Raw genomic sequence first — 17,056 nt, 5'->3', positions numbered from 1 at the left:
TATAGTGAAGAACATTACTCTGCATTCACACTGCAAACATATTCAAAAATATCTGTATGCATTGAGAAATAACTGTCATTAAAAACAATATCACTGAATAATCATTTTCTTCATGTTATTTAATTAATAATTTCTATTTTGTTGTTATTATTTTTGACATCTGAGATGATGCATCGATAATAATAACAATGAAAAAGTATTGCATTGAGAAGTTCTGATGGAAAAGGTGTTTTAACTGATAATTATAAATCTAAATGCATAAAATAAAATAATAATAATAATAATAATAATAATAATAATAATAATAATAAATCTGTATGCATTGAGAATTGATGGTAACTGTCATTAAAAACAATATCACTGAATAATGATTTTCTTTATGTTATTTAATTAATAATTTCTATTTTGTTGTTATTATTTTTGACATCTAAGATGATGCATTAATAATAATAACAATGAAAAAGTATTGCATTGAGAAGTTCTGATGGAAAAGGTGTTTTAACAAAAAAATTATAAATCTAAATGCATAAAATAAAATAATAATAATAATAATAATAATAATAATAAATCTGTATGCATTGAGAATTGATGGTAACTGTCATTAAAAACAATATCACCAAATAATCATTTTCTTTATGCAAAATATAATTTCCATTTTGTTCATTATTATTTTTGATGCATCAATAATAACAACAATAAAAAGTTTTGCATCTAGAAGTTCTGATGGAAAAGGTGTTTTACCTGTCAATGTTTTAATGATCCTAAAACAATTTTCTTTGTGTCATGATTATTTTCAATATCTAAATAGAAATATGACCAGATCATGTGTTCAGGAGATCCATGCATGCTCAAAATAATAATGAATCTGAATGCATTGAGAACTATCTTTTTCAAAATATCGTTTCCTTTTTGTTATGATTATTTTTGAAAGATGATGCATCAATGATAATAAGAATTTGAAAAGTATTGCAGTGAGAAGTTCTGATGGAAAAGGTGTTTAATTGATAATAATAAATCTAGATGCATATATAATTGATTAAATAAAATAATAAATCGGAATGCATTGAGAATTGATGGTAAATAAGATCACCATATATTTATTTTCATTATGCAACATAACATTTCTATTTTGGCATTATTATGTTGGACCTATTAGATGAAATACCTGTGCATCATTAAAAAAAGTATTGCATTGAGAAGTTATGATTGTTTTACCTGTTATTAGAAGTTGTTTTAATGATCCTAAGATCATTTTCTTTATGTCATGATTATTTTGAATATCTGAATAGAAATTAGACCAGATCATGTGTTCAGGAGATCCATGCATGCTCAAAATAATCATAATAATTCTGAATGCTTTGACAATTTGATGGTAACTTTCATTAAAATGGCCTCATTTAAAACTCAACAATCTTTTTCACAATATCATTTTTCTTTTATTATTACTATTTTTGTAAATAATAAATATAAAATATAGATAATAAAAATCTGCATGAATCCAGAATGTATAATAACTATTATTAAAAAATTTACACCAAAAAATACTTTCATTATGCAAAATATAATTTCCATTTTGTCGTTATTATTTTTGAGATGATGCATTGATAATAATAACAATGAAAAAGTATTGCATTGAGAAGTTCTGATAGAAAAGGTGTTTTAACTGAAAATTATAAATCTAAATGCATAAAATAAAATAATATTAATAATAATAATAATAAATCTAAATGCATATGTTATAAAATAAAACAATAATAATAATAAATCTGAATGCATTGAGAATTAAATGGTAAAACAATATCACCAAATAATCATTTTCTTTATGCAAAATATGATTTATCATTATTATATTTGACATCTCCGCTGAAATATGAGCAGGTTTAAATGCACACATTATTAAAAACAATCTGAATGCTTTGATGGTGAACTATCGTTAAAAAAATATCACCAAATGGTCGTTTTCTTTATGCAAAATATAATTTCACTTCTCTCGTTGACAGAGACGATGGTGAAATCCATGCAATCTTACAAAAATATTTCTGATACATTTAGGGTAAACAATATCACATAAAGCTCTGTTTTCTTTATGCCAAATATCATTTAAGTTGGATCATTATTATATTGAATATCAGAGTTGGAATTCATCATGAGACCCAGGCATTCTTGCAGTCTTTTTGGATGCATTTAAGCTAAAAACAAAAACACTTAAAGGGCCAGTTCACTACAAAAAATGCATTTACTCACTATTTACTTGTTATAAATCTTAAGAGTTTTATTTTCTGTTAAACACAAATTAAGATATTTGGGAGAATGCTGACAGCCGGTAACCATTGACTTCCATAGTATTTGTTTTTCCTACAGGTTTCAGCATGAGAAAGAAACTCTGAAAGGTTTGAAACAAGTAAATGATGACAGAATGTTCATTTCTGAGTGAACTGTCACTTTAAAACTCACTTTCTTTATGAAAAATACAGTATAATTCCTCTGTTTTTATTATTATGTTTACTATCAGGTCTGAAATGTTTCATGAGATCCAGGCATTCTTAAAAAAACTGTTTGGATGCATTTAAGCTACCTTAAAAATAAAACAACAACACATAACGACACAGCTCACCTGCAAAATAAACATTTACTCGCTCTTTACTTTATTTCAAACCTTTATGAGTTTCTTTCTTCTGTTAGACACAAATTAAGATATTTTGAAGAATGCTAAAAACTGGTAACCATTGACTTCCGTATTATTTGTTTTTCCTACTATGGAAGTGAATGGTTACAGATTTCCAGCATTCTTCAAAATATCTTCTCTTGTGTCCAACAGAATAAAGAGACTCTTAGAGGTCTAAAACAAGTAAATGATGACAGAATGTTCATTTCTGAGTGAACTGCCCCTTTAAAACTCTTTTCTTTGAGCAAAATATAATTTAATTTGGATGATCATTATATTGAATATCAGAGTTGGAATTTATCATGAGATCCAGGCATTCTTACATTTGTTTTTGGATGCATTTAAGCTAATTTAACAAGAAAACCATATCACTTAAAGGCCCAGTTCACCCAAAAGATGCAAATTAAGATATTTTGATTAATACTGAAATTCTGTAACCACTGACTAGTATCTGTTTTACCTACTATGGAAGTCAATGGTTACAGGTTTCCAGCATTAATCAAAATATCTTCTCTTGTATCCAACATGAGAAAGAAACTCTTAAAGTTTTTAAACAAGTAAATGACGACAGAATGTTCATTTCTGAGTGAACTGCCCCTTTAAAACTCTTTTCTTTATGCAGAAATATAATTCATCTTTTATTATATTCAATATCAGAGCTGAAATGTTTTATGAGATCCAGGCATTCTTAAAAAAAAAAAAGTTAGGATGTATTTATGCTAATTTAAAAATAAAACAACATTACTTAAAAGCACAGTTCACCTAAAAATGAACATTTACTCGCTCTTTACTTGTTTAAAGCCTTTACGAGTTTCTTTCTTCAGTTAAGCACAAATTAAGATATTTTGAAGAATGCTAAAAACCTACTATGGAAGTGAATGGTTACAGGTTTTCTGCATTCTTCAAAATATCTTCTCTTGTGTCCAACAGAATAAAGACACTCTTAGATTAGAGATTAGAGACTCTTGCATTTAAGCTAATTTAACAAGAAAACCATATCACTTAAAGGCCCAGTTCACCCAAAAGATGCAAATTAAGATATTTTGATTAATACTGAAAACCTGTAACCACTCACAAGTATCTGTTTTACCTACTATGGAAGTCAATGGTTACAGGTTTTCAGCATTCTTCAAAATATCTTCTTTTGTGTCCAACATGAGAAAGAAACTCTTAAAGGTTTGAAACAAGAGTGAGTAAATGACGACAGAAAGTTCATTTCTTAGTGAACTGCCCCTTTAAAATCACTTTCTTCATGCAAAGCACAGTATCATTTCAATTTCATTATTATTATTATTATTATTATTATTATGTTCAATATCAGGTCTGAGATCCAGGCATTCTTAAAAAACTATTTGGATGCATTTAAGCTAATTGAAAAATAAAACCATATCACTTGAAGGCCCAGTTCAAGTAAAAGATGCAAATTAAGATATCTACTATGGAAGTGAATGGTTACAGGTTTTTTTAGCATTCTTCAAAATATCTTCTCTTGTGTCCAACAGAATAAGGAAACTCTTGAAGGGTGAAAACAAGTAAATGATGACAGAATGTTCATTTCTGAGTGAACTGCCCCTTTAAAACTCTTTTCTTTAAGCAAAATATCATTTAATTTGGATGATCATTATATTGAATATCAGAGTTGGAATTTATCATGAGATCCAGGCATTTGTACCTTTTGTTTTTGGATGCATTTAAGCTAATTTAACAAGAAAACAATATCACTTAAAGGCCCAGTTCACCCAAAAGATGCAAATTAAGATATTTTGAATAAACCTGAAAACGTGTAACCATTCACTAGTATCTGTTTTACCTACTATGGAAGTCAATGGTTACAGGTTTTCAGCATTCTTCAAAATATCTTCTTTTGTGTCCAACATGAGAAAGAAACTCTTAAAGGTTTGAAACAAGAGTGAGTAAATGACGACAGAAAGTTCATTTTTTAGTGAACTGCCCCTTTAAAATCACTTTCTTCATGCAAAGCACAGTATCATTTCAATTTCATTATTATTAATATTATTATTATTATTATTATTATTATTATTATTATTATGTTCAATATCAGGTCTGAAATGTTTCATGAGATCCAGGCATTCTTAAAAAACTATTTGGATGCATTTAAGCTAATTTAAAAATAAAACCATATCACTTGAAGGCCCAGTTCACGTAAAAGATGCAAATTAAGATATCTACTATGGAAGTCAATGGTTACAGGTTTTTTTTAGCATTCTTCAAAATATCTTCTCTTGTGTCCAACAGAATAAGGAAACTCTTAAAGGGTAAAAACAAGTAAATGATGACAGAATGTTCATTTCTGAGTGAACTGCCCCTTTAAAACTCTTTTCTTTAAGCAAAATATCATTTAATTAGGATGATTATTATATTGAATATCAGAGTTGGAATTTATCATGAGATCCAGGCATTTGTACATTTGTTTTTGGACGCATTTAAGCTAATTTAACAAGAAAACAATATCACTTAAAGGCCCAGTTCACCCAAAAGATGCAAATTAAGATATTTTGATTAATACTGAAAACCTGTAACCACTGACTAGTATCTGTTTTACCTACTATGGAAGTCAATGGTTACAGGTTTTCAGCATTCTTCAAAATATCTTCTTTTGTGTCCAACATGAGAAACTCTCATGTCTCAACATGAGAAAGAAACAAGAGTGAGTAAATGACGACAGAAAGTTCATTTCTGAGTGAACTGCCCCTTTAAAAATCACTTTCTTCATGCAAAGCACAGTTTCATTTTAATTTCATTATTATTATTATTATTATTATGTTCAATATCAGGTCTGAAATGTTTCATGAGATCCAGGCATTCTTAAAAAACTATTTGGATGCATTTAAGCTAATTTAAAAATAAAACCATATCACTTGAAGGCCCAGTTCACGTAAAAGATGCAAATTAAGATATCTACTATGGAAGTGAATGGTTACAGGTTTTTTTAGCATACTTCAAATTATCTTCTCTTGTGTCCAACAGAATAAGGAAACTCTTGAAGGGTGAAAACAAGTAAATGATGACAGAATGTTCATTTCTGAGTGAACTGCCCCTTTAAAACTCTTTTCTTTAAGCAAAATATCATTTAATTTGGATGATCATTATATATCAGAGTTGGAATTTATCATGAGATCCAGGCATTTGTACCTTTTGTTTTTGGATGCATTTAAGCTAATTTAACAAGAAAACAATATCACTTAAAGGCCCAGTTCACCCAAAAGATGCAAATTAAGATATTTTGATTAATACTGAAATTCTGTAACCACTGACTAGTATCTGTTTTACCTACTATGGAAGTCAATGGTTACAGGTTTCCAGCATTAATCAAAATATCTTCTTTTGTGTCCAACATGAGAAAGAAACTCTTAAAGTTTTGAAACAAGAGTGAGTAAATGACGACAGAAAGTTCATTTTTTAGTGAACTGCCCCTTTAAAATCACTTTCTTCATGCAAAGCACAGTATCATTTCAATTTCATTATTATTAATATTATTATTATTATTATTATTATTATTATTATGTTCAATATCTGGTCTGAAATGTTTCATGAGATCCAGGCATTCTTAAAAAACTATTTGGATGCATTTAAGCTAATTTAAAAATAAAACCATATCACTTGAAGGCCCAGTTCACGTAAAAGATGCAAATTAAGATATCTACTATGGAAGTCAATGGTTACAGGTTTTTTTTAGCATTCTTCAAAATATCTTCTCTTGTGTCCAACAGAATAAGGAAACTCTTAAAGGGTAAAAACAAGTAAATGATGACAGAATGTTCATTTCTGAGTGAACTGCCCCTTTAAAACTCTTTTCTTTAAGCAAAATATCATTTAATTAGGATGATTATTATATTGAATATCAGAGTTGGAATTTATCATGAGATCCAGGCATTTGTACATTTGTTTTTGGACGCATTTAAGCTAATTTAACAAGAAAACAATATCACTTAAAGGCCCAGTTCACCCAAAAGATGCAAATTAAGATATTTTGATTAATACTGAAAACCTGTAACCACTGACTAGTATCTGTTTTACCTACTATGGAAGTCAATGGTTACAGGTTTTCAGCATTCTTCAAAATATCTTCTTTTGTGTCCAACATGAGAAACTCTCATGTCTCAACATGAGAAAGAAACAAGAGTGAGTAAATGACGACAGAAAGTTCATTTCTGAGTGAACTGCCCCTTTAAAAATCACTTTCTTCATGCAAAGCACAGTTTCATTTTAATTTCATTATTATTATTATTATTATTATGTTCAATATCAGGTCTGAAATGTTTCATGAGATCCAGGCATTCTTAAAAAACTATTTGGATGCATTTAAGCTAATTTAAAAATAAAACCATATCACTTGAAGGCCCAGTTCACGTAAAAGATGCAAATTAAGATATCTACTATGGAAGTGAATGGTTACAGGTTTTTTTAGCATACTTCAAATTATCTTCTCTTGTGTCCAACAGAATAAGGAAACTCTTGAAGGGTGAAAACAAGTAAATGATGACAGAATGTTCATTTCTGAGTGAACTGCCCCTTTAAAACTCTTTTCTTTAAGCAAAATATCATTTAATTTGGATGATCATTATATATCAGAGTTGGAATTTATCATGAGATCCAGGCATTTGTACCTTTTGTTTTTGGATGCATTTAAGCTAATTTAACAAGAAAACAATATCACTTAAAGGCCCAGTTCACCCAAAAGATGCAAATTAAGATATTTTGATTAATACTGAAATTCTGTAACCACTGACTAGTATCTGTTTTACCTACTATGGAAGTCAATGGTTACAGGTTTCCAGCATTAATCAAAATATCTTCTCTTGTGTCCAACAGAATAAGGAAACTCTTGAAGGGTTAAAACCAGTAAATGATGGCAGAATGTTCATTATTGAGTGAACTGCCCCTTTAAAACTCTTTTTCTTTATGTAAAAATAAACGTTCTCTCCTGATCAGTCTTGTGATGTGCCGGTGTGTTGGCATCAGTGTTCGTTAATCCTGAAGATGTGCTGGTATTGGCTGAGCAGGGTCTCGATGGCCTGGTTCTGGTACACCATATTAAAGGCCATGTTTCCGCTCTCGTTCTCCGGCCTCATGAGCGTCGGTCCAAACACAATGCCAATGTTCTGTGTGCTCATACGATTACTGTCAGAGCGCTCCATCACCCTGAACACACACACACACACAGATCAAAACACTACATCAAGAAATGCACATTATTTTATCCTAAATATAAAAATAAAAAGTTTCTTTTGGATGTTGGACATTGACGTCGACCTGATGTTGGGCTCTGATGTCAAACCGCTTTTTCTTTTCAAACGTCCCCATGATGTTGGGGTACAACATCAATCTGACGTCATGTTGAAATCCTGTGCCTGCTGGGTGTTTACTGTTCCCAAATATTTATAATGTTTCTCAAAATAAAATATTTAGGGCTATATTTTGACGATCCATGCGCAAAGTGCAAAGCGCAGGGCGCAAACGCTTCAGGGCGTGTCTGAATCCACTTTTGCTAATATAAGGATGGAAAAATCCGCTTTGCGCCGTGGCACATGATCTAAACGGGTTGAGCTTATTTTTATAATGAGTTATAGATGTGTTTTGAGAATAAACCAATCAGAGTCTCATCTCCCATTCCCTTTAAGAGCCAGCTGCGTCACGTAAAGTAAGTGTAAGTGGAAAAACTGAGCATTTCACTAGCAAGAAAACAGTTAAACAGAGCATCTGCAGCGCGAGAATGAGAGATAAATTATTCACTTTCACTTTCACTCTCGTGGATCAGGAAACCTTGTACTCACAGACATCAATTAGCCTATAAATAATTGATTTTGTTTGTTAAGAGCAAATATTCGTTTCAAAGCTATTTCTAAATTCAGTTCTAATTTCCAGCAAACGAATAAATGAACAATAATAATGAAGTGTGCTCAAAACCCTGAGTTATATCCTAAAACACATGCTGTGCCCCATATGGTCTAAAACCTGACAGGTGGACAAATCTAAGCTTGTTTTTAATAAAACAAATATAAATATGGATATAATAAATAATACTGCTAATAATAATAACATTATACAGAAGCAAAATTTTTATGAATGAACTGAAAAAGCCTCCCGGGATGAAGAAGGCATGAAGGCAGTGGTGTTTATATTCATGTAGGCTAGAAATTAATATGTTTTGTAACATTTTAATCCTTTATATTTATGTCCTATATCTATTCTTATTATATCCTATATATATCCTTAATATTTTAAATCTTTTTCATATGTAAAGATATTTGCGTATTGCTCTTCATCTTGTGTGTATTAAGCAGTGTGTAAGTGAGGCGCATAACTAACTCGCTCTGCGCAGTATAATAGACCGGCTTTGTTCTGGTCTACTGACAAATCTATTATAGTTTCTCAAAATAGCAACGCGGGCGAGTCAGTGACGCAGTAGGTAGTGCTGGTTGGCAAGAAGGTCGCTGGTTCGTATCTCGGCTCAGTTGGCGTTTCTGTGTGGAGTTTGCATGTTCTCCCTGCGTTCGTGTGGGTTTCCTCCTGGGTGCTCTGGTTTCCCCCACAGTCCAAACACATGTGGTACAGGTGAATTGGGTAGGCTAAATTGTCCGTAGTGTATGAGTGTGTGTGTGTGGATGTTTCCCAGAGATGGGTTGCGACTGTTGGGTCGTTTTCATCCACTCTGGGCTGATTTTAAGTCTTAATTTGGCCAGAGCTTTCTCTGTTTCAGCAAATGGGAGGAATTTTGGTCTTTCTTTAGTTTTTACTACAGAAAACTGTGCTGTATTGTAGTATAATATAGCTAAACAAAACCAATTTGATTACCGTTAGAGCACACACACACACACACACACACACACACACACACACACACACACACACACACACACACACAAAGATCAAAACCCCATAAAATTGTCTCCTCGATTAATTAAGTTCAGGTGTTTTTTTGCATTCATTTCTGAAAATCAGTAGTGTGATTAAACCTTCCTAATAACCCTTATTATACAGTGTCATACAACTCTGATACTGTAGTATACTTTAGTTTTTACTACAGTAAACTGTGCTGTATAGTAGTATAATATAGCCTATAGCTGAAGAACACTCACTCGATTAGTGTCAGAGCGCTCCATCACCCTGAACACACACACACACACACACACACACACACACACACACACACACACACACACAGATCAAAACACCACATTAAACACTGCACCACATCATTTTCTCCTCAATTAAAATCAGTTTTCTGTGCATCAGTTTCTTTCTTTACACTTGTGTGTTGTTGCGGTCGTTTTCATCCACTCTGGGTTGATTTTAGGTCTTAATTTGACAGCTTTCTCTGTGTTTCAGTAAAAGGGAGGAGTTTGAGTCTGACTTTAGTGTTTGATCATACAGAGCTCTTTGATGAAAGTCTTCATATTATAAATGTTCTTGCTCTTTGACTAACTGTATTTGTCTATTATTTGGATAAAAGCATCTGCTCAATGTGTGAATGTTAAGCTTTTCTATGACATAAAAGCTTTAAAACACTTAATATTTAGTGCAATGTACTGAACACACACACATGCATATATTATATTTCAGTTTTAATTCAATGCTGTATGTGTTTAGCAGGGTTTGTCAGGGTTATTGTCACCAATAATTCATTCATTCATTTTCTTTTTGGCTTAGTCCCTTAATTATTCTGTGGTCACCACAGCGGAATGAACCGCCAGCTTATCCAGCATATGTTTTACGCAGTGGATGCCCTTCCAGCTGCAACCCAACACTAGGAAAAACATCCACACACACACACACACACACACACACACACACACACACACACACACACACACACTCATAGTCTATGGCCAGTTTAGTTGATCAATTCACCTATAGCGCATGTGTTTGGACTGTGGGGGAAACCGGAGCACCGGAGGAAACCCACGCCAACATGGGGAGAACATACAAACTCCACACAGAAATGCCAACTGACCCAGCCCGACCTTCTTGCTGTAAAGCAATCGTGCTACCCACTGCATCACCGTGAGGCCTAATACCAATAATATTTTAAGTTTATTTCACGAGTTCACACTTGCATTCGTTTAAGTATAAGGCGTATTTGGCGTGCTGTCCGGGGAGAGGGCTCTGAGCTAAGGGAGACACCCCAACACGAGTTATTCCCTTTATCAGGAAACAAAGAGGAGTTGGGATTCAAGCGAAGTATCTAGCCCGGCCCCAGAACGCTCCCCCCGGGAATGCAATGCAGGAGGTGAGGTGACGGGGTGGTGGAGGGATGCTAAAGTCATGAGATGCTGCAGGTAAGACAGCTTTGGTGTGTATATAGGGGTTTGTTGAAGAACTGATTTGATAATGGGATAATTGTCAATGACGAATCCGATACTGAAACTTCTGCGCACATGCTCCTCCCGAAATTTGTCTACAAAACATCACAAAATGTACAATATCTTGTTCTTTATTCTTATTCAGCGAATCAGGAACAACTGGAAATGTTGAATTAAATAATGATATAAATTGCAGGAACATTAAAATAACAAAAAATGCCACGTCTTAAAACTGTAGAAAATCCTGACATTTATTTATTTATTAATATTCATTTATTATTACCATTATTATTATTAATTTATTATTATTAATTTATTGTTATTATTATTATTATTATCATTATTAATTTCTCATTATTATTATTATTATTATTAATTTATTATTATTATTATTAATGATTGTTATTATTATTATTATTATTATTATTATTGTTATTATTAATTTATTATTATTAATAATTTATCATTGTGTTATTGTTATTAATTTATTATTATTATTTTTATTATTATTATTATTTATTTTTATTCATGCATTAATTTTCTTGTCGGCTTAGTCCCTTTATTAATTCGGGGTTGCCACAGCGGAATGAACCGCCAACTTACCCAGCACATTTTTACGTAGCGGATGCCCCTCCAGCCAACCCATCTCTGGGAAAATATTATTACTATTATTATTATTATTATTAATTAACTTTTTGTATTATTATTAAATTATTATTGTTATTGTTATTAATTTATTACTATTATTATTATTATTTTTGTTATACTATTATTTTTTTACAGGTTTATTCAGTGTCATAATAAATGACTGTGCATGGACTGTTTCTCTTGAGTGTCTGTAATGCACGCACGCAGCGCCCTCTAGTGTCTCAATCACAGCCTTTACAGCAAAGGAGGAAAAGTAAAAACCCTGAGACTCTTCAGGTTGTCTTCCATCACAGTTAGAGAGAATAAAAATCCAGAAAATATTTACAATCATAAAATACACACAAATATACAATACATAGATATATACTTATATAATAGTTCAATTTTAGTTCAATGCTGTAGGTGTTTAGCTGGTTTTGTTAAGGTTAATGCCAATAATATTTCTAATATATTGTTCTTTATTCTAATTCAGCCAATCAGGAACAACTGGAATTATTATTATTGCTATTATATTACAATTATTTTAATAAATGAATTGTTTGATTTCCCAGAGATGGGTTGCGGCTGGAAGGGCATCTGCTGCGTAAAAACTTGCTGGATAAGTTGCCGGTTCATTCCGCTGTGGCGACCCCAGAATAATGAAGGGACTAAGCCGACAAGAAAATGAATGAATGAATGAATGAACTGTTTGATTGTGTTTCTCCTCAGTGTCTGTAATGCAGACAAGCAGCGCCATCTAGTGTCTCATCACAGCCTTTACTGCAAACGGGGAAAGAAACTCTTCAAAGTAAAACCCCTGAAACCCTGCAGGTTGTCCTCCATCACAGTTAGAAAAAATAAAAACCCAAAAATAATATTTACAATCATAAAATGCTTTCTAGGAAATAAAAATAGTGATATCCTGTTTCAGAAAGAGCCTGTTTGCCTGATGTGAACAGGAAAATTAGTTTGATTCATTGTAATCAGAGAACAATGAGCCATTCTCATTGGTAGACGGAGACTAGAGGGAACCAATCAGAGCATGACTACAGGTGAATCGTTTCATTCAAAGCAATTGATTGAACAAGCGAAGAGCGTTAAAGGAGAGTTTGATTGATCATTAATAATTCAATCACAGCTTTAGAGAATTAAATATGAAGAGCAAAACTTTCTGAAGAGTAAATACTGCTGGATGAATATAAGACAGACACTAAAATATTTATTCATCATCGAGTTTAAATATGATAAATATTTTTAAAAAGTCTTAAATCTACCAAAATTGACCAGATTCAAACATGCTTAGAATGTAGGACATTTCGAGACTGTCATTCATGTACATACTCTATGAAAAAATATATGTCCTCTAGAAATACATAGGAAAATATTGAAATGTATAGCTTGATTCAGTTAGGGTGCTTTCACACCTGTGAATCGATTCAGTTGTTCCGAAACAGAGATTAGAATTGTTACATTGTTGCTCTTTGTTCTTGGAGCGGTTTGCTTTCACACTGCAAAGTTTCTAATCGGACCAAAAGAGCTAAAACAAGTCACGTGCGAGTAAACTCTCCTTACATTGGTCAGAGTGTCAGGGTTTATTTTGCAGCGTCCCGCTCAGCTGTCAGGAGAGGTGGTGGTTTGGTGGTGATTGACAGGGTGTGCGCGCGTGACGTGTCTGAGGAGAGATGCGGTGGGGAGGGGTGAGAAGGGTGCGCGATGATGCCTATTTGAGGACTGGGAGAGAGACACGAGATTACCGGGAGATCATCACTCGTTTGCGGGCATCCGGAGACTCGCGAAACTTCCCGCCTTACTCATAATTCTCTCTTCATATAGCCGTAAGCCTATTACATATCCATAAAACACTGTGATATAACCGCGCTCGGATCGGATCGCTTTCTCACTGCAATCGAACCGCTCCAGGGTTCGTTTCAATCGAGCCGAGACCACCTCATTCAAGCGATCTCGGAGCGATTACTTTGGCGCGGAACAGAGCGCGATTGCCCTGTTCACATATGCCAATCGAACCGCGCTAACTGGGCAAACGAGATACGTTCCGAAACAAAAGTGTAGGTGTGAAAGCACCCTTATATTAGTCTTTCTAAAAGTAAATGTGTTATTGTAGTCTTTAAATCCAGGTTTAAATATTTTTTGGTCATTTTTAAATAGTTTCAGTATGCATTCTCTATTTAAGGTTTCACTTATTTCATGAAATCATTCTAAATATGTATCTGTTCATTGTTTTCTATGATTCAGTGTAACATTCATTCATTCATTCGTTCATTTTCAAACATATCATGGTTTCCGCTACTTTCATTCTTCCATGGCGGGGCGCCACGCCAAAATTCAACCCGCCACGGCTACATTACAGCTTCTCATTCTAAACATTTGATTTATTTTAATAGAGAGTGATAATCGCACCAAAACATATTAAAAGGTAAAGCGAATTCTAACATCGCAAACTTTTCTGTAACTGTAGTAGTGCTCTGCGTCATTTGTTTAACCCTTTAAGGTTACGTGCCGACTGACTGACAGGTGCGTGATGCATGAGGCCAGAAAACACGACGTATAGCAGTTTCACTTTACTTCAGGACGCATTAATACCGCTCTGTAGGTCTATTAGAGACATTCATAAACATTCCTAGCAAATCTAATAAATGCCGAAGACATACTCGTTACATAAACGCACTAAAATCGCACTTCAGCAGCATTTATTTGAGAGCGCACAAGAAGATCTGCGCACTTTGGAAACGGTTTATATTTGAGCTGTCGTGTTTTGTGCACGAGCAGAGGAAATCGGTGCAGAAGCACAGAGATTCACATGCTCCTACATGTAGATTATTAAATAAATGCGACTTCTAATACTGCGCTCGAGACATTTGTCATTGAAATAACGCCACAGGTATTTGGTAGATCTGTGTAAAAAGAAGGCCTGTCGCCACAGCTGGAATACATCGAGGAAACACTGCATATACATTCATTAATTTTCTTTTCGGTTTAGTCCCTTTATTAATCAGGGGTCGCCACAGCGGAATGAACCCTCAACTATTCCAGCATATGTTTTACGCAGCGGATGCCCTTCCAGCTGCAACCCAACACTGGGAAATACCATACACTCTTACAATCACACTCATACACTACGGCCAATTTAGTTCATCAGTTGCTCTATAGCGCATGTGTTTGGACTGTTGGGGAAACCGGAGCACCCGGAGGAAACCCACACCAACACAGGGAGAACATGCAGACTCCACACAGGAATGCCAACTGACCCAGCCAAGACTTGAACCAGCGACATTCTTGCTGTTAGGCGACCAACTGCGCCACCATTACGCCTCAATGTAACATTCATTCATTCATTTTCTTTTTGGCTTAGTTGCTTTATTATTCTGGGGTCACTACAGTGTAATGAATCGCTAAATTATCCACCATATGTTTTTACGCAGCGGTTGCCATTCCAGCCGCAACCCATCACTGGGAAACACCCATACACTATGGCCTTTGTTGATCAATTCCCCTATAGAGTATGTGTTTGGATTGTGGGGGAAACCGGAGCACTCGGAGGACGACACGAGGAGAACATGCAGACTCCACAATTGTCCCAGCTAGGGCTCGAACCAGCGACCTTCTTGCTGTGAGGTGATCGTGCTCCTCACTGCGCCACCATTACGCCTCAATGTAACATGTTATTTGTATTTATATATGGTTTTATTGATGGTAAAAGTTGTCAGTAAAAATAAAAGTATCTTCTGTTGCTTCTGTTGTGCTGATGTATTTGTGATGATGATGCTGGTGTGTGTGTGTGTACCGTCGCAGGTGTCGTATCATGTGTTGGAGTGTGTGCTGGTTTGCTGGGGGAAGGCTGAGCACCAGCATCTTCAGTCGCTCCACTCTCTCCAGATGATCTGCTATTTCTGCGAGACGAACACACAGTGAGTGTTTATTATGAGGATGAGTGGATTACAGTGTGTGTGTGTGTATCTTTGTGTTTGTTTGTTTGTTTGTTATTACATGTCAGTGTTTGAGTTTGTGTTTGGATTGCAATAAATGTGCCTATGTGTTTGTTTGCGTGTGTTTGAGTTTGTTTGTGCACTGTGTTTGCATATATGTGTCTGTGTTTTTGTCTACAGTATGCATGTGTGTGTGTGTGTGTGTGTGTGCATGCATGTGTACATGTATGCTTTGTGTGTGTGCACTGTATATGTGCATGTGTATATTATGCTTGTGTACAATTTGTGTGCATGTGTTTGTGCGTATGCATGTGTATTTTTTGTGTATGTTTGTGCGTGTATGTTTTTGTCTACAGTATGCATGTGTATGTATGGTGCTGTGTGTGTGTGTGTGTGTGTGTTACTCAGGCTGACACTCACTGATGCTGTCTACAAAGTCGTGGAATGCGCTGAAGGGCACGAGGGGTTCGGGCAGCTCTCTGAAGAACAGCTTCAGCGCTCCGGTGATGACGTGAATATCCTCCCACTGCGGGTCATCTAGATCCAGACGCTCTGGAGGAAACACACAAAGTCTGTGTTACACACACACACACACACACCAGAACATCTGCAGAAGGAGACAACGCTTAACAGGAGAAGGTGAGCACACACATCAGCAGATCAGTCAAAACAGCAGATCATGAAATCAGCAGATTGTTCACATAAGCAGATCAGCAGATAGATCTTTGAATCAGCAGATCATCAAATCAGCAAATAAATCAGCAGATCATTAAATCAGGAGATCATGGTGTCAGCATGATCATGAAATCAGCAATTAAATCATGAAATCAGCAGATCATGAAATCAGCAATTAGATCATGAAATCGTCAATTAAATCATGAAATCAGCAGATTATAAAAAATCAGCAAATAGATCATAAAATTAGCAGATCATGAAGTCCGCAAATAGATTATGAAATCAGCAGATCATGAAGTCAGCAAATAGATTATGAAATCAGCAGATCATGAAGTCAGCAAATAGATTATGAAATCAGCAGATCATGAAGTCAGCAAATAGATTATGAAATCAGCAGATCATGAAGTCAGCAAATAGATTATGAAATCAGCAGATCATGAAGTCAGCAAATAGATTATGAAATCAGCAGATCATGAAGTCAGCAAATAGATTATGAAGTCAGCAGATCATGAAGTCAGCAAATAGATTATGAAATCAGCAGATCATGAAGTCAGCAAATAGATTATGAAATCAGCAGATCATGAAGTCAGCAAATAGATCATGAAATCAGCAGATCATGAAGTCAGCAAATAGATTATGAAATCAGCAGATCATGAAGTCAGCAAATAGATCATGAAATCAGCAGATCATGAAATCATCAAATATATCATGAAATAAGCAGATCATGAAATCAATAAATCATCAAATAGATCATGAAGTCAGTAGATCATGAAGTCAGCAAATAGATGATAAAAATCAGCAAATCATGAAATCAGCAAATA

General features: G+C 34.2%; 1 protein-coding gene across 7 annotated transcripts in view; it reads right to left on the bottom strand.

Moving 5' to 3' along the window:
* arhgap9 (Rho GTPase activating protein 9) overlaps nucleotides 1–17,056 on the bottom strand; it is a 101,697-nt gene that overhangs the window by 16,728 nt on the left and 67,913 nt on the right. Inside the window, exons 17-19 of one of the 7 annotated variants that reach the window (XM_073954804.1) lie at nucleotides 15,981–16,112; nucleotides 15,419–15,524; nucleotides 6,341–7,828 (exon numbers count right to left, since the gene is read on the bottom strand). The exons of 2 other annotated variants lie outside the window; for them this stretch is intronic. In XM_073954804.1, coding sequence (XP_073810905.1) covers nucleotides 7,645–7,828; nucleotides 15,419–15,524; nucleotides 15,981–16,112 — 422 coding nt within the window. In that variant the 3' untranslated portion in view covers nucleotides 6,341–7,644. Of the gene's footprint in view, nucleotides 1–6,340; nucleotides 7,829–15,418; nucleotides 15,525–15,980; nucleotides 16,113–17,056 lie in introns of those variants that run through there. 4 more of the 7 variants (XM_073954803.1, XM_073954807.1, XM_073954806.1 and 1 more) reach the window with 4 other exon arrangements.

This window comes from Danio rerio, chromosome 6 (genome assembly GCF_049306965.1).
Source record: "Danio rerio strain Tuebingen ecotype United States chromosome 6, GRCz12tu, whole genome shotgun sequence".
Classification (NCBI taxonomy): domain Eukaryota; kingdom Metazoa; phylum Chordata; class Actinopteri; order Cypriniformes; family Danionidae; genus Danio; species Danio rerio.
This window is presented reverse-complemented; position numbering and strand designations above follow the sequence as displayed.